At 54.6% G+C, this 21,659-nt stretch overlaps 1 protein-coding gene across 4 annotated transcripts; it reads right to left on the bottom strand.

Annotated features, from left to right (window-relative positions):
* Positions 1-4,591: 4,591 nt before the first annotated feature.
* On the bottom strand, positions 4,592-21,314 carry MTCH1 (mitochondrial carrier 1). 4 transcript variants are annotated; one of them, XM_036316756.1, is made up of 12 exons: positions 20,958-21,278; positions 17,147-17,231; positions 14,305-14,411; positions 13,856-13,933; positions 13,402-13,459; positions 13,021-13,072; positions 11,246-11,305; positions 8,827-8,971; positions 6,904-6,951; positions 6,657-6,724; positions 6,342-6,417; positions 4,592-5,416 (listed from the first exon to the last, which is right to left on the bottom strand). In XM_036316756.1, the coding sequence occupies exons 1-12, from the start codon at positions 21,276-21,278 to the stop codon at positions 5,345-5,347; spliced, it is 1,170 nt and encodes a 389-aa protein (XP_036172649.1). In that variant the 3' UTR covers positions 4,592-5,344. The 4 variants fall into 4 exon arrangements, with proteins under 4 accessions (XP_036172649.1, XP_036172653.1, XP_036172651.1 ...); XM_036316757.1 differs by having other exon boundaries at positions 5,345-5,416; positions 8,878-8,971; XM_036316760.1 differs by lacking the exon at positions 11,246-11,305 and having other exon boundaries at positions 8,878-8,971; positions 20,958-21,314.
* Positions 21,315-21,659: the final 345 nt, after the last annotated feature.

The following is a 21,659-nucleotide window of genomic DNA, read 5'->3' as shown; positions in this document are numbered from 1 at the left end:
ATTCGCTATGACATGCACTGATCACCAGGGGGCAGATGCTCAACACAAAGGCATGGAAACATGGAACAGACTGATGGAATCTCAGAGGGAAGTGGGGAGGGCAGGAAGAGATTAACCAAATATCTTATATGCATACTAGAGACCCCATGCATGGATTTGTGCATCGGTGGGGTCCCTTGGCCTGACCTGCAGGGACCTAGCCTCTAGTTGTGAACAATGCTGCTATATACATGGGGGTGCAAATATCTTTTCAAGTTAGTGTTTTCATTTCCTTTGGATATATTCCCAGAAGTGGAATTGCTGGATCACATGGCAGTTCTATGTTTAATATTTTGAGGATATTTTTTTTTGTTTTTAATATAGTTTATTGATTTGTACAGAGAGGAAGGGAGAGGGATAGAGAGTTAGAAACATCAATGAGAGAGAAACATCGATCAGCTGCCTCCTGCACAACCCCCACTGGGGATAGAGCCTGCAACCAAGGTACATGCCCTTGACCGGAATCGTACCTGGGACTCTTCAGTGTGCAGGCCGATGCTCTATCCACTGAGCCAAACCGGTTAAGGTGAAGATATGTTTATTATTATTATTATTACTCTTTAATCCTAACTCGAGGATATTTTTTCTATTGATTTTTAGGAAGAGTGGAAGGGAAAAAGGGGGAACATTGACATGAGAGACACATTGATTGGTTGCCTCCTACACAGCCCTGACCAGGGGTGGGGAGCAAACTGCAATCTAGGATGTGCCCATGACCAGGAAGCGAACCCGAGACCCTTCGGTTCTAGGGCCAACATTCTAACCACTGAACCAAACCAGCCAGGGTGAGGCTATGTTTAACTTTTTGAGGAACTGCCAGACTATTTTCCAAAGGAGCTGCACAATTTTACATTTGTACCAGCAATGTGTTAGAGTTTTAATTTCTCCACATCTTAACCAACACTTGTTAATATCTGTCTCTTTTATCACAGCATCCTAGTGCGTGTGCAGCGGTATCGCACTGTGGTTTCGGTTTTCATTTCCTCGATGACTAATGATGCTGAGCGTCTTCCCATGTGCTTATTGGAAAGTCTATTCGATCTTTCGTCCATTTTAGAAAACTGGGGTCGGTATTCTTTCCATTATTGAGTTGTAGGAATTCCCTCCATGTTCTAGACACAAGTCCCTTATCGGATACATGATTTGCAAACATTTTCTCTCATTCTGTGGGTTGTCTTTTCAAGTTTTGTTGATGATATCCTTTGAACACATTTTAAAATTTTGATAATGCCCAATGTATCACTTTATTTGTTGTTTGTGCTTTTTGATGTTATAGCTAAGAAACCAGTGCCTAATCCTAGGTCACAAAGACTTATCCCTGTTTTCTTCTAACAGTTTTATATGTTTAAATATTTGATACGTTTTTAGTTCATCTTTGTATGTGGTATGAAATGGGAATCCAACTTCATTCTTATGTATGTACATGTCCAGTTATTCCAGCATCTTTTGTTGAAGATTATTCTCCCCCATCTAATTATCATTACTCTATCAAAAATCAGTTGCTCATAAAGTTGAATGTTTATTTCTGAATTCTTAATCTTCTTCCATTGGTCTACATGTCTATCTTTATGCCAGTACCACACCACATTGACTACTGTAGCTTTGTAGTAAGTTTTGTAATTAGGGAGAGCAAGTCCTCCAACTTTGTCTTTTTCCAAGATTGTTTAGTCTATTCTAAGCCCCTTTAATTTTAGGACCAGCTTCTCAAATTTCTGCAAAGAAGTCAGTTGAGATATTAACAGGATGTGTGTAATCTGCCATCTTAACTATGATAGGTCTTCCAATCCATGAGCATGGGATGTCTTTCCATTCATTTAGTTCTTCTTTAATTTCTTTCAACAATGTTTTATAGTTTTCAAAGTGTAAGTTTTTCAATTCTTTTGTTAAATTTGTTCACAAGTACTTTGTTACTTCTGATGCTATTGTAAGTAAAATTCTTCATTTCTACTTTGTCCAATTGCAAGTGTATAGAAATACAATTGATCTTGAATCCTATGCCTTTGCTGAATTCACTTATTATAGAAGCATTTTTAGTGGATTCCTTAGTATTTAAAAAATATATATGTTTTTATTGATTTCAGAGAGAGGAAGGAGAAGGAGAGAGAGAGAAACATTGATGAGAAACATTGATTGGCTGCTTCCTGCACGCCCCTTACTGGGCATCAAGCCCGCAACCAGGGCATGTGTCCTGACTGGGAACCCAACCAGCAAACTCTTAGTACATGGGACAAGGCTCAACTACTGAGCCACACAGGCCAGGGCCTTAGGATTTTTTATATACAAGATCATGTCATCTACAGTTTTTCTTCTTCCGTCCTGATCCTTTTTCCTTGCCCTATTGCCCTGGCTAGTCCCTCCAGTGCACTGAGCAGTGGCAAGAGCAGACATCCCTTTCTTCGTCATGATCTTTGGGGGAAAACATTAGGTCTCTCCCCATTCCGTGTTATTTGTGGGGTTTTCTACTTATCAGGATACATCATTAACTAGGGTGAGGAAGTTCTCTATTCTTCAGTTTTTGGATGTTTTTATCATGAAGGGTGTGAATTCTGCCACATACTTTTTGTGTCTACTGAAATGATCCTTTGGCTTTTGTCCCTTGTTTTGTGGATAAGAGTGTAGTACATTGATTTTCAGATGTTGATCCAACTTATTCCAGAGGGTGTTTTCTCATGCTGCCTCCTGGGTCCCATGAGGTGCTCAGCTGTGGTAGCCTCTGGGCAGAGCGGAACTATGGCAGCCCAAACCCATCTTTCCTAGTTTTGAATGGACTGTGCCTGCCTCCTCGAAGAACACCCTCAGGAAGACTGTCACATGAGAGAACCTACCCCAGGCCAGGGGCAGGGGCCTCTTTGGAAGCTCGTGCGGATAGAGGGCATGTGCAGAGGGTGGGAGGGGCCGGCGCCAGTGCTCTGCTGCAGGGCTCCTGGGGGCTGGCCCAGCAGCAGTGACCACTGCAGGGGCCCAGCACAGGCGTCCACTGCACCTCAGGCTTTACCACAGGGGGTCCCGGTCACAGGCTTCCCAGCTCTGTCCATCAGAATTGAGTGTCCCTGGAGGGGGGATGGTGACTGGCTCCCACAGCATTCCGGATCGGTCGCCCCTCCTTCTGCCCACAGCTCAGCTTCCCTCCTGCCCCAACACAACCTACCTCCTCTCAGATGGGGACCTTGCCACTCTATTTCCTGGACTGCCAGGGAACGTGCCAGGTGCTCAGAGGGCCCAGGGAGCAAAGGGAACATTTAATACACACACACACACACACGCATCTGAATATTGAAGTGAAAACTTGCTGTAGACGTCAGAGGTAAAACCTGGGCTCTGCTCAATTACCAATAGAGTCTCAACAGGTGTTTTCTAGGCATTTCTGGGTGTGGAAGAGAGCCTGGGAAATGGCGAGACCCCGAAATTCAGGATCCCAGGGTGTTACCTGGAACAGCGGGCTCTCCTCAAGGTCCTGCCAGCCCACCAGGCCCGCTCCAGCTCCAGGCGGCCTCTCCCCGTCAGGGAGGAAGGGGCCCTCAGGGCCAGCACAGCACAGGATTCCACAGGTGCAAGTGGCACTACATCTGGGGACCATGAGAAGTAAGCAGTGCAAGGCAGGTTTGGATGTGGGAGACAGGAGGAGAAGGTATCCCAAACCGGGGCCAGTGCTGTGGGAAACCAACACTGGGCTGGAGAAAGACACATGCCTGAGGCAGACTCACCCCCAAAGGACCTGCCTTCTCTAAAGAAATGATGCCGCGGAGGGGGAAGGGGGCCCTCACCCGGCCACATGCTCCCCTTCCCTGCTACAGTTAGCATCTCAAGTGAGTCAGGACACCCACTGAGGCCTGTCTTCTTGGGGAACAAGGATCCATAATAAACTGCTCTCCAGCCAACTGTGACTAGGCCACTGGGGAACACCAGTCCTGCAAAAGCACCCCAGGGCCTTCCCTGGGGGTGACCTGCCCACACCTGTGAGGACATGACCAAAGTCACCAGCCCACAAGGCCAGAGCAAGGGCAAGAAACACGGAGGAAACAGGCCAGTCCACCCCTGGCATTCAAACTCCAGCAGATGGAAGCAAGTCCAGGGTCTAGGCCAGGACCGCCCATTTGTAAGTTCTGCCTGTCGCCAGACCCCGGCGCTGGGCAGAAGTGAACGGAAGAGACAGGGCCTGGCGCTTCAGCTGGGCCCATGTTGCCCCTTCTGCTGTCACCATGTGACCACTACACCAAACGACTCAGTAAAAACTGCAAACGCCACCCACAGCTGGTGCGGAGATGAGTCAGGGGTTTGGGAGGAACACCTTTGGAAGCTGGGAAGCCTTTAGGACCGTCTCCCTAGTGACAGGCCTACACACCACTTGTTGATCTGTGAACGGCATCTTGGCCGGTCTGATTCAGAAAAGGTCCCCCATCTCCACCCCGCCCCACCGCCCCAGGTGGCCAACCTACACCATGCCTGGCACTTCTCATCCCAGGCAGCGCCGCCTCAGCCCTGCCGCTCTATAGCACGTCCACACATACCCCAAGAACTGAGAAAGATCCAAGTAAGAGACTCCCCACAAAACTCCAAATCACCACCAGTACATTTATTTGAGGAAGAAACGGTCCAATCGTATCAGGGACTTTTAAACTGGGTAGGACTAGAGGCACTGACCTGCCTAACTTCTGAGTGTTCACAAGTGCACAGGGAACCAGATCCCGCACACGCCGTCACCATTAAGCAGGTGCGCATTCGATGAGGGACTCATTCTGAGCAGCCACGTGATTTCCCTTTCAGAAGGTGCTGCCTTCCCATCGGGAAGTAGTGTTGAGAAAACAAAGGCAGAATCAGCCACAGCTTCTAGCACAGGCCTGGGCATGACGGTGGGTGGCCTCATGGCGGGGGATCACGCCCTATTTACAAGCAGGAGAGCGGTGCTCCCAGCTGAGCTGCAGGGGGAGCAGGGGCTGACTGGGGTGAGTGGGGTGGGACCTGACCTCAAGAGCCGTTTCCCATCCGACCTGGGCCTCTGCAGCCTTCTGGCCCGCAACAAGCAGGCCTGGTACAAGTGTGAAGCAAGGGGATGCTGCCCTGCTCTCCAGCCCCGCCCCACCTCCCCAGGCCTAACAGGTGACCGGGCCCTGGGTGCAGCCTCACCCCACTCAACCCCGCTTCTAGACAGACACAGGGCAAACATGGACGCCGAAGCCCAGCTGGGCTGCAGCACATCTAGGTGTTGCTGGGTTGGAGTCGTCTTACAAGGGCCCGAGCTGGTCAGGCCCCACCGGCGGGGGCCAGGCTGAGGGCCAGGCTGAGCCTCGGCTTTTAGTGATTCGGGTTACTCCAGGGCAAAGGACGATCCTGATGACACCCGGCGGAAAAGGAGGCTGGAGCCGCGGAAGAGCTGGCCCTGGATGGGAAGGAACAGTCGGGTCAGTGAGGGGGAGGTCGTCTTTCACATCCTGCCCCAAACAAGGCCAGTGTGAGGCAAAGAAGGGCCCAGCAGCTCAGAGCTCAGGGCCGAGGCTGCATTCCTGAAGGGCAAGGTCACAACCTGCCCTGTGCTGAAGTGGTTCACTGGCCACTTCATGCCACAGGGTGTCCACTGTTGATGGGCTACTGAGTCGGCACCCCCCAAAGAGGAGCATCCTCTGGCTTCAGAGCCCAACTGGTCCAGGGCTCCTCCACTCCCCACAGGACGTGACGCACAGGGAACGCACTGGGTCACTGGGAAGAACTGCACCCGGCTCTGGCCTCCCTCCCCACTCCCATCTGTCCTCTCGCTGACCCGAGGTCAGCCTGTGCACGGCCTCTCCCCAGGCACTGCCCCATTCACAAGGCAAATCCAGGGTAGGAAGGCAAGGATCTGCCCTAGACACCAGGAGCCTTGACTTGGGGGCCCAAGGGCTCCAGCCAGTAGGAAGGCACTGGGGCAACACCAAACCCAAAGCCTGCCCCCTCACCAGGCTCAGCACGTGGCCCAGGTCCACCCTCAGGCTCTCCTGGGCACCAGGGCGTCCAGCGGGAGGGCTCGTGGCCCAACCCCACGGCTCCATCTCCAGCGTCTCATCGAGGGGTCAGACGGTGTGTGCCGCCTCCCCGGGGCCCCTCACACTTGATCTAGAGTCTCTAAGAGCTGAAGAAAAGGGGACTTTTTCTGATGTAAATTTTTAAGTGAGCTCAGATCTAACTACCTCAAATCCTCAAATGAAGTGAAAAGTCAATTTAAATGCCTTAAACCAAGTCTACATTTACATTCTCTTTATCCTCCTCAAACCCTGGATTCCATGGCAACCCCTTATCTTTCCACGCAGTGAAGCACCCACAGAGCTCACCTGCATGCTCAGGTACTTCCAGCAGTGAATCCAGGACTTGAACACGGGGGAGTAGGGAGGGAGCCCGGCCTGCAGCCTGCCAGGGAGGGGAGCATGTTAGACCCAGAGAGCCCGGGAGGTGATCACCAAGGAAAGGCCTGGAACTGCCGCTACCCACATCTGAACCAGTCACCCCAAAGGGTGTGGTGAACCCAGAGGAGCCAGGGTGCCAGGCGGATGTCAGGCCCAGATGGGAGGGGGCAGAGCGCTGGATGGGCTCAGCTGGGTGCCCCCAGCAGCCTTGGCAGAGTGCCTGGTGGAGGGGCGCACACCTACCCACAGTTGTTCACAGCCATGAGGTCACCGACCAGCAGGAAGGGGTAGGTCAGCATGCTCACTGCAATCTGAAACCCAGGGAGACCTGCGCGTCAGTGACCACTCGCCAGCCCCCTGGGCCCAGGGAGCCGGGGCACACTGTGCCAACATCCTATACCACAGCCGGCCCCCAGCCACCACCAGAGCCGCCCTCCCAAGCCCCTCCCAGGCCCATGGGGCAGTGGGAAGGGTGGCTGACTTGACTTACCCCCATCACAAACTTGGTGTAGCTGCGGATGGCCAGGGCCTGGCTGAACTGAGGAGACAGAAAGGAAGACCGGTTTGCCACAGACACCTCGGGATGCACACGCCACACACGCAGATCCCTGCCGCGCTGCCTGGTCCTGGCCTTTCACCCCGACCCACGCTGGCCTCACACACCCCTGTGCACACTGCGTTCCTTTCGGGGCCTGCCAGCAGCTTCATGGCCTTGGAGCAGAGCCAAGAGAAGATCTGGGAGGCAGCAGTGGGACAGCCAGATGAAGGGATTCCCGTGGCCCCACTGGGGACGGTGGAGTGAAGGCCAGGCAAGGGGATCCCCGGCTGCTGGTCTGTGCAACCCACTGGGCTGTGAGCTCCGAGGGCTTGGCCAGTGTCTGAGGCTTGGCACACAGTGCTCAGGAAGTGCTTGCCGACTAGAAGAGCCAGCCACCTGAACTACCCAGGCACAAAATCCGTCCTAGAGCAAAATGGGGGGAAGCCTGGGCTTCCTGCCCACTTCAGACCTCAACCTTGCCCAGGAGAGGGGACTACCTATCCTTCAACAGCCTGTGGCATGGCCATCCCACCAGATGGATGCCCTGCACCCCTGGGTACTGTTCTGCTCAGCCCTCTGCCCAAGCGGCAGCTTCACCTTAGCCTTTAAGCCACACAGAAAAGCACTTAAAAGTACTTTCAGTGGAGCTGACTGCTGTTGTTGGAGGCTAAATGCAGCAGGCCCTGGTCAAACACCTGCCCACCTAGACTAGAGGGAAGCAATCATAGTGGGCTAACCCCCTCCACCCCAGCTGTCCCAGCCTGAAACTCTCTGATGGCAGCAGCTCCCCCACCCACGAGGCCCCTGAGAAAGGGCAGGGCCATGGCTTCTGTAACTGTAGATGGAAGCTGGTCTCTGCAGAGCCTGTGAATTTGCTCACTTTGAAAGGCCACTAAGACACCTACCCAGGCCGACAATTTCCCTGAGCAGAGGCTCTCAGTGGGGGCGGGGCTCCTCGCCAGACACATGCCCAGACAAACACAGAACTGCCCAGACACAGACACATGGAGACTATGACACCCTCCGCCCCCACCCCCACCCCCAAGTGATCCTGGCAGACAGGTCCCTAAGCCCTCACCTTCCTTCCTGGGGTTGGCAATCCCTGCTGTTACAATGGCTGGCTACCAGGAACCCCCACCCATCACTGTTCCCCAACTCTCATCTTGATTCAGACAGAATCAGTCAAGCCATCAGGTCCTTAGACTCCTTTCTTCTTGGTGCCTTTTAGAAAGACAAGGCGTCCGCATGCCTGCCCCAACTGCTGAGGTCTGTGCACAGCAGGTGTGTGGGCCACTGTGGACACAATACTGGGGTGCTCCTGGATAGCACCCTTCCTGGTTGATGTGAAAAACCTCAAGGGAGAGAGCACGCCTACCTGGCACAGGGAAAGACCTAGTCCCAGCCTGGCGATCCCAGCCAAGTGCCTCTGGGGAGCCCTTCTCCCTCTGGGTCTCAACTTCTCTATCTGCGAAGCAGGATGACACACCTGCCCTGCTCCCTTCACAAATGGGGTGTTGTCAGGAGCAAATGTCATAATGTTCACAAAAGGGGTTTGAAAGCATAAACACTAAGCAGAAGTTAAAGGTTGCTGGGAGTCAGTCTATCTTGTTTCCTGATCCCTAGTTGGGTCATAACTCACACAGCCTTGGATAAGCTGGGATGTCTTATTTCTAAAGCTGCCCAGGGACGGGCACTCCATAAACTCCAGGTTTCCAGTCTGAGGCAAAGGTGACCCGGGGACAACAGAGGTCTTCCCTCAGACCACTCCCCCAGAGGCCCTCCCTAGCCCTCAGAACCCCAGAGTCCTCGAGTCTGCCCTAGACCCTGGGCATCAGAGGTACACAGAAAGATGGACAAGTCCTTGTTCCAACAAACCTGGGAACCTGGATTCTGGTCGTTTCCCAGCCCCCCTGGGGAGTCACTCACGCTGTCATCCACCAGGTAGGCATTGATGAAGTGGGCCAGCAGGTTACAGCCCCACAAGAAAACCACATCTCCCAGGAGGTGAGGGATTAAGCCACTAGAAAACAAGGTGAGCAAAGATGAGCCGGGGAGGGAGGGGAGCATTTCCTGGGGGCTCCTCCGGAAGCAGCAGGGATGTTCCAAGCTCCAAAGTCAGCACATCCAATGCCTCAGGCAGGAAGCCCGCAGGGCCACGGGGGCCAGCGGCTATGCACACAGGAGGGCTCCTTTCTCCAGGGCTGGGGGTTATGTGCTCAGTCTGATACCAGATTAGCTTCCGGCTTCACGAGCGTTTTCAAACCACAGAAGCTGGGCCTCAAGATGTGAATGTTGCTATATCTGGAATTTTCAATACAGATTATGAGAGTGCCTACATGTTGGTAGTTTTCTCCTGGCCTTGACACCTAACCAACTCTCACAAAACACTGCTCAGTGCATGCTGTCTTCCCCCGGAATGTCCACAAGCAGGCAAACTCCACAAGCTTTTAAAGCGACGGCCTCGGAGAGGAGCAGAGAGGAGGCTCCCTCCAGATACAGCGCTGAGGATCGGGGGTCCTGCGTGTGCAGGTGGTTTTGAATGTGCTTATTTAGATATGTTTGTTTAGATATGGAGTGACTTGAAAAGATTTCCAGAAAAATGACTATCTCTTGGGAGGGCAAGTAGAATTACGATTTTTGAGTTTTTAAAAATCGTATCTCAAAATACTTTAAAAGTTCACAAGAATTAAATGCAACACATCTATGTTCAGAGGGATATTAACAAAATGAACCTCCTGAATGCAATGTCTAATCCTGCTGCTTCCACCTGCGCTCAGGCGGCCTCTCCACAGGCCCCCTTTGGTGCGTCCTGAGAACTGTAACATCTGCGTGTGTCACCTACTCCACACCCTCGTGAACATGAGGAGAACCCAAAGGCTAAGTGGCCAACAGGAGTCCTAGTCACACACCAGAACAACACTACACAGTGAGTGTGGCAAACACCAGAGGTGCCCGAGCTGGTTTGGCTCAGTGGATAGAGTGTCAGCCTGCAAACTGACCAGGTTCGATTCTGGTCAAGGGCACATGCCAGGTGTGGGCTCGATCCCCAGTAGGGGGTGTGCAGGAGGCAGCCAATCAATGATTCTGTCTCATCACTGATCTTTCTCTCTTTCTCTCTCTCTCTCCCCCCCCCACTCTGATATCAATAAAAATATATTTTAAAACAACCAAAACGCCAGAGGTGGTGATGTGTAGTGTTTGAAGGTCTGATATACCAGTCACGTGGGCAAATATTTACTCATATATTTGCTCGTGTATATGCCTATATGCATGGGTGTATATATAAAAGTGTGTGTGTACATAAGTCAAAGTTTGGCACTATCGACATTTAGGGCTGAATAAGCCTTCGTTGTGGCTGCCCTCTGCATCGCAGGATGTTTACAATAGCCCTGGCCTCTACTGGATGCCAGCCGTGACAACAAAAGATGTCTCCAGGCAGTACCAACGTCCCTGGGGGCAAACATCACCTCCTGATGAGACACACACCCACACACATGCGCACACGCGGAGTTGTTTCTTGGTTACCTTAGATCATAAATCAAAACACCCGACCAACTATACAACCACAATATGAGTAAATAGAGAGCCCGTATTTAGTACATACATGTCACTCACTGCCTAGACCTTAAAAGGCAAAACAAATGACACTTGTCAGGCCCGGCTCTGGGGCTCCATCTATGGATTATTCTGTCTGAACATAGTCTTTTTGGTATGTTTTCTTTACAGGTAAAGTAAGGTAGGTGTGAGACACAAGGAAGGCAGAGGGTCTGTGGTCCTTGGGAGCACGTGTGCCCTGCTGGCAGGTGCTCTGCACACACACAGGCTGAGCAGGGCCAGGTTTAGAAACAGGAATTGTTACATGAAATTCCCTACATGTCAGACATGAAGAACTCAGAAATGCTATCACTGAATGCTGATGCTGTCAGTGTTCGGTCCTCAGTCCATGGCACAGACTGTCAGTCATTTTTCAGCCAAGAAACCAAGGACGATAGAATGGCCTGGCTCATGCTCAGCCCCATGCCCACCCCCAGCCCTGGCAAATGGACAGGGCCTGGGTGGCTAGTGCAGTCAGCACTGAACAAACAGTACCGTCTCTGTGTGGGCTGGGTCTGGACAAGCCTGCACAGCTCTGGTCTGGACGATCTGTAGCTCAAACGCGCTGTGAAGTGCAGCTACTCAGACGGGAGCGGGGCCTGGGGTTAGACTGAGGCCAGCAGCTGCGGCCTGAGAGGCTGAGTGAGCCTGTTAGCAGAGCCATGCCCATGGGCAGCTTTGGAGATATAAACTCACGTACACAAAGAATCCCAGAAACCCCTCCTCTTTGAAAATCTTCCCAATGGAGCTCAGCACGCCGCTGTGAAGAAAGCAAGACGGGGCTAGAGGTCACTCAGTCACCCGAAGAAGCCCATTCCTCTACCCTCCACCCTCCCCACCGCTGCTCAGAGCCATCGACTCCTGGCCAGGACGGGCAGGGGAGATTCTGTTTCCAGGCAGAACCCAGTGGAGATGACAGCTCTTGTTTGGGGGCACTTACCCAGTTCAGAGACTGGAGAAACCCTACCAGCACTGGGGCAGAACTCAGCAGTTAGCAACCACTATTTCTGTGGGTCTGGAATTTAGGACTAAACAATCCAGCCTGGGCTACGGCACCACGATGGGCACTTCTGCCTGGCCCTAGACTTATCTCTGGCTGAACAACCTTTCGGTAGAGAAGCAGGTGGAGTGGCAAGTGGTGAGAATTACCTTCCCAGAAGGCAGAGGAGAAACACAGGGCCCTGCAGCAGGAGGCCCTGCAGCAGACCACCCAGAGGCAGCCTGGGAGGCATCTGGCCCTCCCCAGCAAGGAGCCTGGGGACCAGCACTCATCATGTCCTGTAGGAGACCAGATGGGCTTCTAGGTGTGAAATGGAAAGCAGGCTCAAGAGCAACCCCTGTGACCTTGGCTAGCAATGCCAAGTGGCCGGTCCTACATGAGGTTCTGCAAAGCCTCAGGCGGCAGTGGCCCAGGAGAAAAAGGGACGGTGGGAGCCAAAGCCTTGGCTAGTGCTGGTTCCAGGGCACCGGCCCTGCCAGGCCCCACTATCTTTCTCCTCAGAACAGTGGCACGGCTACGCCTGTTCCCATCTGCCAAGCTCACATTTCAGTCTAGGGCAGTGGTCGGCAAACTGCGGTTTGGCAAACCGCAGCTCACAAGCCACATGCGGCTCTTTGGCCCCTTCAGTGTGGCTCTTCCACAAAATACCAACTTCTGCACATGCGTCACAAAGTTTCAATCGCACTGTATGTACGTGCCCGCATGTGGTATTTGTGGAACTGCCACACACCAGGGGCCAAAGAGCCGCATGTGGCTCGCGAGTCGCGGTTTGCAGACCACAGGTCTAGGGGAATGGGCCAATTTCCCACTAGTGAACCCAAAATGAGGTCCCATAGCAGCCAAGCTTCCTGGGGCCATGACCCCACAGAACAGCAGCAGAATCAACGGAACCCAGGAAACGAGAATTAGAGAGGGTAACAGAGGCGTTTCCTCCTGTCACAGGCCTCCAGGATCCGCCTCCTGTCCTGATTGAACCTCTGAGGGGCAGGGCAGGATAATGCTGGGGGGGAAGGGCTGTGTCAGCACACCTCTGCCCCAGCCCCTGCGCAGTGCAGCACGCAGATGGGAAGTGAGCACTTGGTAATCAGCTGCAGTGGACAGAGGAGGAAATGAGCAGTGAGCAGGTGCTAGGACAGTAGAGAAATCCGTAGGACCATAACCTAGGGGGCAGGAGGAAACCCTGGCTCAGTCCTAAGTGCAGAATCAGCTCTGGTGCCAGGACTCCTAATCCAAACCAACTCCACGCCCAAGCACCTCTCTGCAGGGCAGGCCCGTCCCGGGCAGCCCGGACAAGAGACACAGAGAAAAGGCCCCTGGACACAGACGATGGAGGCCACTACCACGTTCTCCTGAAGCCAGCACATTAGAGCCACAGCAGAGAAGGGGCAGTGACTGGCCCAGCATGGCCTGTCCTCGTAGACTCGGAATGGGGACTGGAATGGCCATGCCTCTCAGTCCCAAGAAGAATTACCCACCTGTACTTGGCCTCCCGTCCCACAAACTGAACCATGCAGCGCATTGAGATGACTGAGGAAAGAGAAAACACAGAGGTGACACGACGCAAACACACAGAGCCCAGGGCAGCCAGCTGTGGGTGCCCACTGGGCGGCCCCTGCACATCACGGCCTGGGTCACAGAGCGGGGGGCTTCCCAGCACACCCATGGCCACGACACCCCACCTTCTACCGGGGAAGAGCCCCAGCTCCCTCTGGATAGGACTCCTGGCCAATCTCTCCTCAGTGGGGTTGCAACGCAATACCCCCACCTCACCGCCCTTCCCCGTAAGTCTACCGCCGCCCAGCTAGTCCACGAGGGCCATCCCATTCTGCGCTGTGGTCTCCAGTGGGGCAGCTCACCATGCAGGGGGTGGGCCAGCATGCGAGACACGCACTGCATCATCATCTCGTAGGAGGTCTGCAAGAGGGCAGAGGGCGTCAGGGGAACCCTGGCAACCACTCAGTCCAGCCTGCCTCTGGAACTGGCACTCCTGGGGAGCTAAGAGCTCATATGGGGCACAACATGAGACCCTGCAGCCCCCACATGGGGTCAGTCTACCTCAGGTGGCCCCACCTGTTGCCCACCTCCAATGCCCACCACCCAGGAGTGCTGCTGGGTCCCAGGCCAGGCCCCACAGCAGCTGAAGGCTTTCTGGAGCTCCCTGCAGTATCCACACCAGGCCTTCCACGTCGCCCCTCCCATGCAAGCACGAGGACCCAACTCTGAGCCTCTTCAAAGACCTGCCCAACTCAACGGTGAGAAATAACCCCACTCTTCTCCCAGGGCCTCTCCCTCTCCAATTCCAACACCCACCTCCTTCACCACCTTCCTCAGAGAGGTCTTCATGTCGTCCTTGTTGGACACCTGCTCGATCTCATCCGGAGGGAAAACCTGAGACAAAACGAAGGAGGGCCAAGCAAATACAGAGCCTCTTGCTGTAACTCACGGGGCAAAGCGCATGGAGCAGCTCCGACCACTTTCTCTGCAGTGACGCTGGCTGGGCCAGCAGCCTCAGGTGACCCCCAGGGCTGGCGCCTGGTGTCACAGCCGTGGGAAAGCGGGAAGACCGTGGGGCAGGAACCCTCCCAACCAATGAGTGTCAGTGTGGGGCCACCAGGGTTTGGAGCCTGGCTATGGTGCTGGGGTGGAGGCCCGACCAGTCTGGGGAGGATGGCAGCTGGAGCAGTGCACATGGCTGCCTCTGGGGTGGCTGGGAGCTCAGGGGAACCTTGGCAACTGCTGCTGACGTCAACGGGCCTCACCTTCTTCATGCTGCCCCGGGTCACGGTGGAGAGGGCGTTGGACATCAGTCGGGGGCTTAGGCCTCGGAACAGCCCGATCTTCCCATCCACTTGCACAATGTACTTGGCTGCAAGGAAGCAGGGGTGGCAGTGTCACGCCAGCCCAGACACCCACTCCCAAGTCCTAGTCACGGAGGGGAGGTCCGTCCAGGACCCTGGAAGCAATCAGGCCCCACCAATTTCTTCTCTAGCCCATTCCTTTGTGTAAAAGCCTTCAAAACATATTTCTGACAAGTTCACATATTTCCTTTTTTAGCTTTTACAAATCTACTTGGCAAACTCAGCTCTAGTTTTCAACTCAGCAACTTCAGTGCTGCAACCCAGAAACCAGTTCTGTTATTCATTAAAAAATGTTTTTCTCAGGGGGAAGGAGGTAGAGTTCCCATAGACAACAATAAAGTGTGCAACCCAAGGGAAGGAAAAAGAAAAAGGACGGGCTCCCAGAAGAGGCTCAAGAGTGTCCGCTGAGCATGCCCGGGGACCCCACCTGGCACCTGGTGGCATTTATTAATCAATGTGGGAAGGACATGCAAGTGGCGAAGTAACCAAAACAGAGGCCCCATGAACTATTTTACAGAAAAAACAGCAGCAGTCAGGGAGCCAGAGCCCACCTGTGAGTCCTGCTTCCTCACTGGGGTCTCTGAAAGGATCGCTTTTTAAATTTTTGTTGTTTTCTTTAACATCAACTTTTAAACTATGTTCAAATAGCCGCTGTATTTTACAAAGCTGAATACTTGGAAGCTGGCAGACGATCTCAGACAATGCTCCCCTCAGACCCACGGCTTCAGCTCTCTGGTGCCGCACAGTGGCAGGAACCGGCTTGTCGGCTTTTCTCTGCAACACACCTGCCACCCAGCAGTCACTGCCACTGCCACTGCCACTGCTTTCCGGCCGCAGCACCTGTTACCTGCACACTTGCTTCCTGAGATGGGGAGAGCTGGGGAAAGGGGGCGGGGAGGGGAGGACACAGGCGCCTGGCTTCAGAGTGGGCAGAAGGAAGGTTTGTTGGAGGGGAGGGGAGCACCAGTCAGGAAGAGGGCGGGGGGCCGGGTAAACCAGTGTGATCTCCAGTGAGGCACTCAACCTCTTTCTATTCACCTGCCCACAGCAAAAAAGGAGTTAGGGACCCCTACTTCCCCACCTCTGAGATGAAGAATGAACAAGTGAGAGCCATGCTGGGCCCAAAGCCCCGACCCCTCTCTTCCCCACGGGCCAGGGGCTCTCTGGCTGCAGGGGTTCTGCAGTCCCTGAACTCTCTCCAGGAAGCTCTTTGCCTCACACCTTCACCCATTACACCTTCACCACGACGGGGAGTAGACGCTGTCCAGACAGCTCTAGGCATCCACGGAGCCGAGCCCTCTCCCCACGGGAGAGCAGTGTGGTGTCTGGAAACACCCAATGGGCACCTGCTACCACACCCGGATGAAAACACCATCCATGTAAACTGGGGCGGGGAGCTCATCTCTGCAAGAGGCGGTAAAGTGAGACAAGACCCCTCTCCTGAGTCCTTCCGGGAATGACTGCGAGGTGAACAAAGCCGGTCTGGGCTCTACCTCTCGTCCCTCGCATGCTGGGGGGTGCCTAGCCATACAGAGACACCCCAGGGAGGGTCTGGCAGCCCACACCCCCGCTTCCCACAGACCCAGTGCTGACTGTGCCACCAGCCTCACTGTACTTCCGTGAGGTGCCTTCCTCATTCTGATCTCCCGCCCCCCACACTGACAATCTGTAAGTAAAAACAAGTAAGAACACATTTCCCCACAAAATGACACGTTCTGACTGGCACCAGACTGTGCCCAGCACCATGGCGGCAAGACTGAAAGAGAAACGTGACCTCAGATTCTGCCAGCAGTGTATGAAGTGAAACAAAGGGGACAGGAGGCGAAGCCCCAGGTTATTCGGTAGAAACAAAGGTTTTTAGAGAACATTCTGGAATGAGCAAACAGATTAAGAGCAGAGGTGGCGGAGGCATAAGGGGATCAGGCAACAAGGGCACATTTTAAGAAAGTCCCCAGCATGACCACCCTGTGAGGGTGGGGACTGGGAGAGGGGTAGCTGGCGGACTTGAAAAGATCTTGGGCAGCTGGTGCCCACGGGCCCGGGGATGAGCAGCAGAGGCAGCCAGGTGGGCTTCTTGGTGGAGAGACCTTGGGACAGGAGGGGGAGGGGTGTGTGAAGGGCCAGGCATGAAAATGCTGGTGCCACTCTGGAGAGGAATGCAGGCCAGGGCAGTGAGGCTGCCTGCCCCAGCTCACCCGGCTGCTCAGGGCACACCACAGGTAAAGCCATTCACCATGCACTGGTCTATACCCAGTGGGTGGAGATGCCAGAATGAGTTGGCTCCATGCCTGGGGAACACAAAGGAAAGAGGACGAAGAAAGAAGAAAAAGAACCTGGACTCCTGCTACAGTAGCAGGAAAGCAGAAAAGCTAGTAACAGGGCCGACTGCTCAGAGGGCAAAAGGACACCTCACTGCTCCCCCCGCCCCCCGATTCCAGGCACAACCTGGGAGCAGGGATGACAGGGACCAGTGTCTTGACTGTCTCCTCCCTTGAACACCTGTCTGCCCCTCTCCCCCTCCTGGCCTGCTGCCAGGTAGAGGAGCTGGACCAAAGCTGTATTATTCACCTGGTCTCACCCCAATACCCTGCTGCCTCCGGCCACACTCTGGGATCCCCTCCTCCAGGCCAGCTCTGACTCTGGGTGCCATGCTGTCCATGTGCTCCCCAGGGCCAGCTGGGCCTGCTCCCCATTTGATGCTTCTTTGTGTCGGTGTGGGCGTTCCTGCCCAGGAAGCACTCACCGTAGGTGAAGAAGCTCGGCAGATAGAGGACCTTCCTCCCCAGCACATTGGTCCCAACGGTGGGGGGCATCGGCTCATGGCCCACCTTCAGAATCAACAAATACAAAGGGAGGTCAGATTCCACTGCTGACTCAGCCTCACTGCTTCTCGTCTTCCCAGGCCTCTAAGTCTTTCCCCACAAATTCTAATGCTGTTCCTGTCGATGTTTTCCCCATCAAAACAGAAGAAATTTCATCAGTGTCTATAACCATCAGGATCCGGAATCTCCCAATGAACAGAAATGTCTGGTCCCAGATACCACCCTACCTCTATCCAAGTCACCCCCACCCGCCAACAGTGTTACCTCCAAATTCCAGATATCCCCAGGACAAAACCCCCGATTTTTATATACTTTGAATCCCATGCTCATCTCAGAATAAACCTGTTTATTGTCATCTCCAGCTTAAAAACTTCAGTCGTCTCAATTCTAAATGTGGTTAACACCAAAACACAGCACATCCAAATCTCATCCCAAACTTCAGACAGCTCAGCCCCAAGCAGCCCATTCCAAAGGTCACCCAGAACTCGCATTTCTTACCGCACCCACAGGAGATGCCACAGATCTGTTCCTCTCACTCTCAGGCAGAGCAGACTGCCACCTCAAATCCCAGCTGCTCCTCAAACAATCCCTCAACTGTTTTCTAATCGCAGTCACCCGTATCCTTGTGGCAGAATGTCCCCGCATTTCTGTGGGGCTATGGTCACTTTTGCTGTGTAGATGCTGTTAGGTGTGTTAACCTCATGTGGGTGAAGGACCAAGCCACCCACACCCCATGAGGAAGCGGGGTCTCTGAGGGGTGAGGTTGTTTGCTACGCTGCCAATTGAGGAGAAAGACTCTGCTGCCAGACAGGAGGCAGGGTGTCTGGGAGACCAGCACCTAAGTGGGGTGTGAGAAGTCTCCTTCCTTGACAGGGGGCTGGGACAGCAGCCCTGCCCCTCAAAGCAGGCCAACTGAGCCCATGGACCAGTGAACCAGAGCAGCAACTTTTTCCCCCACAAATAAATATATTTTTATTGATTTCAGAGAGGGAAAGACACAGAAACATCAATGATGAGAGAGAATCATTGATCAGCTGCCTCCTGTACACCCCTAACTGGGGATCAAGCCTGCACCCGGGCATGTGCCGTGACCGGGAATCGAACTGTGACCTCCTGGTTCATAGGTCAACGCTCAACCACTGAGCCATGCCACCAGGCAGAGCAGCAACTCTTGAAATGTGGAAAGCAGAAACGGTAGGGTTGGGAGCTCTGCCTTAAAAACTGAACAAGGTAAGCTTCTAGTGCTTTCCTGGGTCAATTCCCTTTCTTTGTTGCCTTAGGGTTTTTGACAGTTCACGCTGTCCCTTATGGATGGGATTCTGAGCTACATATTAAAAATAAAGTCTATCCCAGGGGAGCTGGAGAACAGGGATGAGCCAGCTGACCTAGGCAGTTAACCCTCCCACACATTCCCTTGTGGGTTAAAAGCCTAAAGGTTCTGGGTTTTGTTTTTGCCTCTTACACAGGTAACATTCCCTTTATCCTCTCTACTCCAAGTCTCAGCTGCGCTCTTTTGCTATCTTATCCAGTCTAGTCACAACAATTTGGGAGTCCCATTGATTCCAATTTCATCCCTAAATCTGCTGTGTCCCTTCGCCTCATGCCCCCATAGCTTCCAAATCTACTGAGTCTATATCTGTAACTTCCACCTGGGTTATCAAAGGCACACTGCCATATTTCACCCTTATTCTCCCTGCCCTCAAAATTTCATTATTTGAGCCCAAGTCATACTTACCCAATTTCATCCCCAATTCCATGAACCCATCCAGAGCTGTGGCTCTGTATCAGATTCTGGCAGAGTTAGTCCATCCCCTTCAATCTCCAAATCCTGAAACCTAACACCCACGAGCCCTGATCTTAGGCACGGCGTTCTTTTGTACCCCAAATCTGCCACTCCAAGCCTGTTACCCCCAAAACTGGTACCTACCTTTTACAAAATATTACTGATTCCAGGGCTATGCCCATTAAAATTTCACCCCAAAGTATGCTATATTCAGGACCAGCTGAGTTCAAACTGGAGAGGCCACCTCCCCACCATCCAGTTCTTCTAACGGTTTAGCCTCCCTTTACTCCCCAATTCCTTTCTCTCTCTTTCCCAATTCTCTCTTCAAATCACCCTTACTTCAGCTTCTTCTCAAACCTGTAAACCAAATCTACAATGGTCCAAATGATGGAGCTACTCCGCACTTCCTTTCCATGGAGCCCCCTATTCCTACACTCCAGCATCCTCCACCCCACAGATCCTCCTACCTGCCACCCTAAAACCCCAGCCCTCACCAATCTCACTCCAGCAGCCAAAACTCAGCCCCCAGTACCCTTACTTTACATCTTGGGTACCATGTCACAGTCAGGTCCTACCCTCCAAATCTATTACCCCCTTCCCTTTATCCCCTCTACTCCAAGCCTGATTTCAATTACTTCTCTTATTCCAATGGTATCTCCCACTGTCAGTACAATTATAAAGATAGTAAATCTGACACCCATTCACCTCAACTCAAATCAAACCTCAAATCTTGGTTGGGTCTCCATCTCATCCCCCCTCCCCCCCTCCGGCAACCCACTCTTCTTAACTGGAAAATTCTAGGCTAAATCTTCAGGCCTGAACCACCCCCATCTAAACAGTGCCTTATCTCGGTCACCCCTACCTAATTCGGCCAAATATGCACCCCTCCACCCTGCCTCCTTCCAACTCAATCCCTCCCTTTCTCAAGGAGCCTGCTTCCTCTGCAAGGCACTGCTGGCCGGCGCCAGCATACCCAGTGCACCTGCAGGCACGGTGCCAGACATCCCTACCTCGGCCTCGGCTTCTGCCAGTCTCTCTATCCTGTCACCTGATGTCCCAGCGACCCTTTATGGCCCCCCCCCCCCCCCGAGTTACGAGGACTGAGTCCCATCTCCCGACCCCCACCGCGACTTCCATTTTCTCCTCCAACTGCGTCATCGTTTCCCCTGAAAGCCTCCTCGCTCCCCCTCTCCAGACAAAACGCCACTGTCCCCTCCCCCGCTGCGTCGCCCTACGTTCCCCTCCTCCCACCAAATCCTCGGTCGCTATCAGATCCGGAGCCCCGCCTCCGGCTAATTCCTCGCCTTCCCCCTCTCCCACCAAACCCGTCCCGGCAGGTCCACTGCCCGCCCTCCTTCCTGGAGTCCGATGCCTTTCTCCGCTCTTAATTTTTGGCCCAGACCCCCCGCCCCCCGTCCTTTGTCTTAAATCCGTCCCTTTAAATCCATCCCCATCAAGGCCAGAGCTCTTGCTCCCTTCACCCTAAATATGTGCTCACCTTCTAAAGATTTAGCCTCGGCCCCCCAATTCTCCTTCCCACCCATTCGCCAAAACGTCCTGCCCCTTCCCCAAATCCGTTGCTTTTTCACTCACCCCCAATCTACCCCTTCCTTCCTATTCTAAGTTCTCGCCTCCATGCCTTCACCCCCGAAAGAAACCCGTCTCTCTCCCATCGCCCTCCCCCGGCACCTCCAGAACTCCTCGCTCCTTCCACCCTCCCCCGAATGTCGCTCTGACCCCTTCGCCCCGTCTCCCACACCCTCCAACCTGTGCCCCTGCACCCCAAACCCTCCTGCCGTCCTCCGCTCCCGCTCCTGCGGCCCGGCAAACCCTCGGCCCCCGCCCCCTCCCCAAACCCGTCACCATCGACCCCCCGCCCCAATTTGACCGGATCGAGGCCTGTCACCTTCACGAGAGCACCCCCTCCCTACGGCGCCCCCGGCCCCCACCTGGATGAGCAGTTTCACGTAGAGCAGCGGGTGGCTGAGCGCCGTCACGCCCGCGCCCAGTGCCACGAAGAGGGCCTCGGTGGTCGGGGCGTTGTCCCCAGAGCCCAAGCCCCCGGAGCCGCCGTCCATCCTGCGCGCCGAGGGCTGCGCCGCGGGCCGGGGGTGGCGCGGGTGTGCGCGGTGCGCGGGCGGCGGGTCGCGAGCCCGGGCCTCCACCCCCGCCGCCGCTCCGCCGCGCGCTCCGGCTCCTGCTCCGGCTCCCGCCATCCCCGCGGCACCGCCGCGAGCCCTGGGCGCCACTTCCGGGTCCAAGGCCCCCATGGCGCCGGCCCGCGAGGTCACTCCCCGTCACGTGATGGCGGCGCCCCGCCCCTCGCTGACGTCAGGGGCCGTGCCGCGGCGGAGCCGCAGGGGATCACGGGAGGGCGGCGCGCGGGGAGTCCGCGCTGGACCCGCTCTCCGGCCGGGCTGTAGGCTGGCGCCGCGCTCGGCGGCCCGGGCCTGGGTGGGCCTCCGCTGGCTCGGGCGCTCTCCCGAGGTTCCCGTGAGCGGCGGGGGCGGGGCTGGCGGTTCTAGAAGCCGGACGCCCCCAATACGGTCTGCGGCGTTGCTAAACGCGGTCCGGGCTTCGGGAGTTTTCCCTGCAGGTGTGCGTCCGCCGCTCTGCGGCCGGGATCCTGGACGGACGGCCTGCGAGGCCTC

Source organism: Myotis myotis, unplaced genomic scaffold (assembly GCF_014108235.1).
Source record: "Myotis myotis isolate mMyoMyo1 unplaced genomic scaffold, mMyoMyo1.p scaffold_m19_p_7, whole genome shotgun sequence".
In the NCBI taxonomy this organism is placed as follows: domain Eukaryota; kingdom Metazoa; phylum Chordata; class Mammalia; order Chiroptera; family Vespertilionidae; genus Myotis; species Myotis myotis.
The sequence above is the reverse complement of the archived record's forward strand: the minus strand, read 5'-3'. Positions and strand labels throughout refer to the sequence as shown.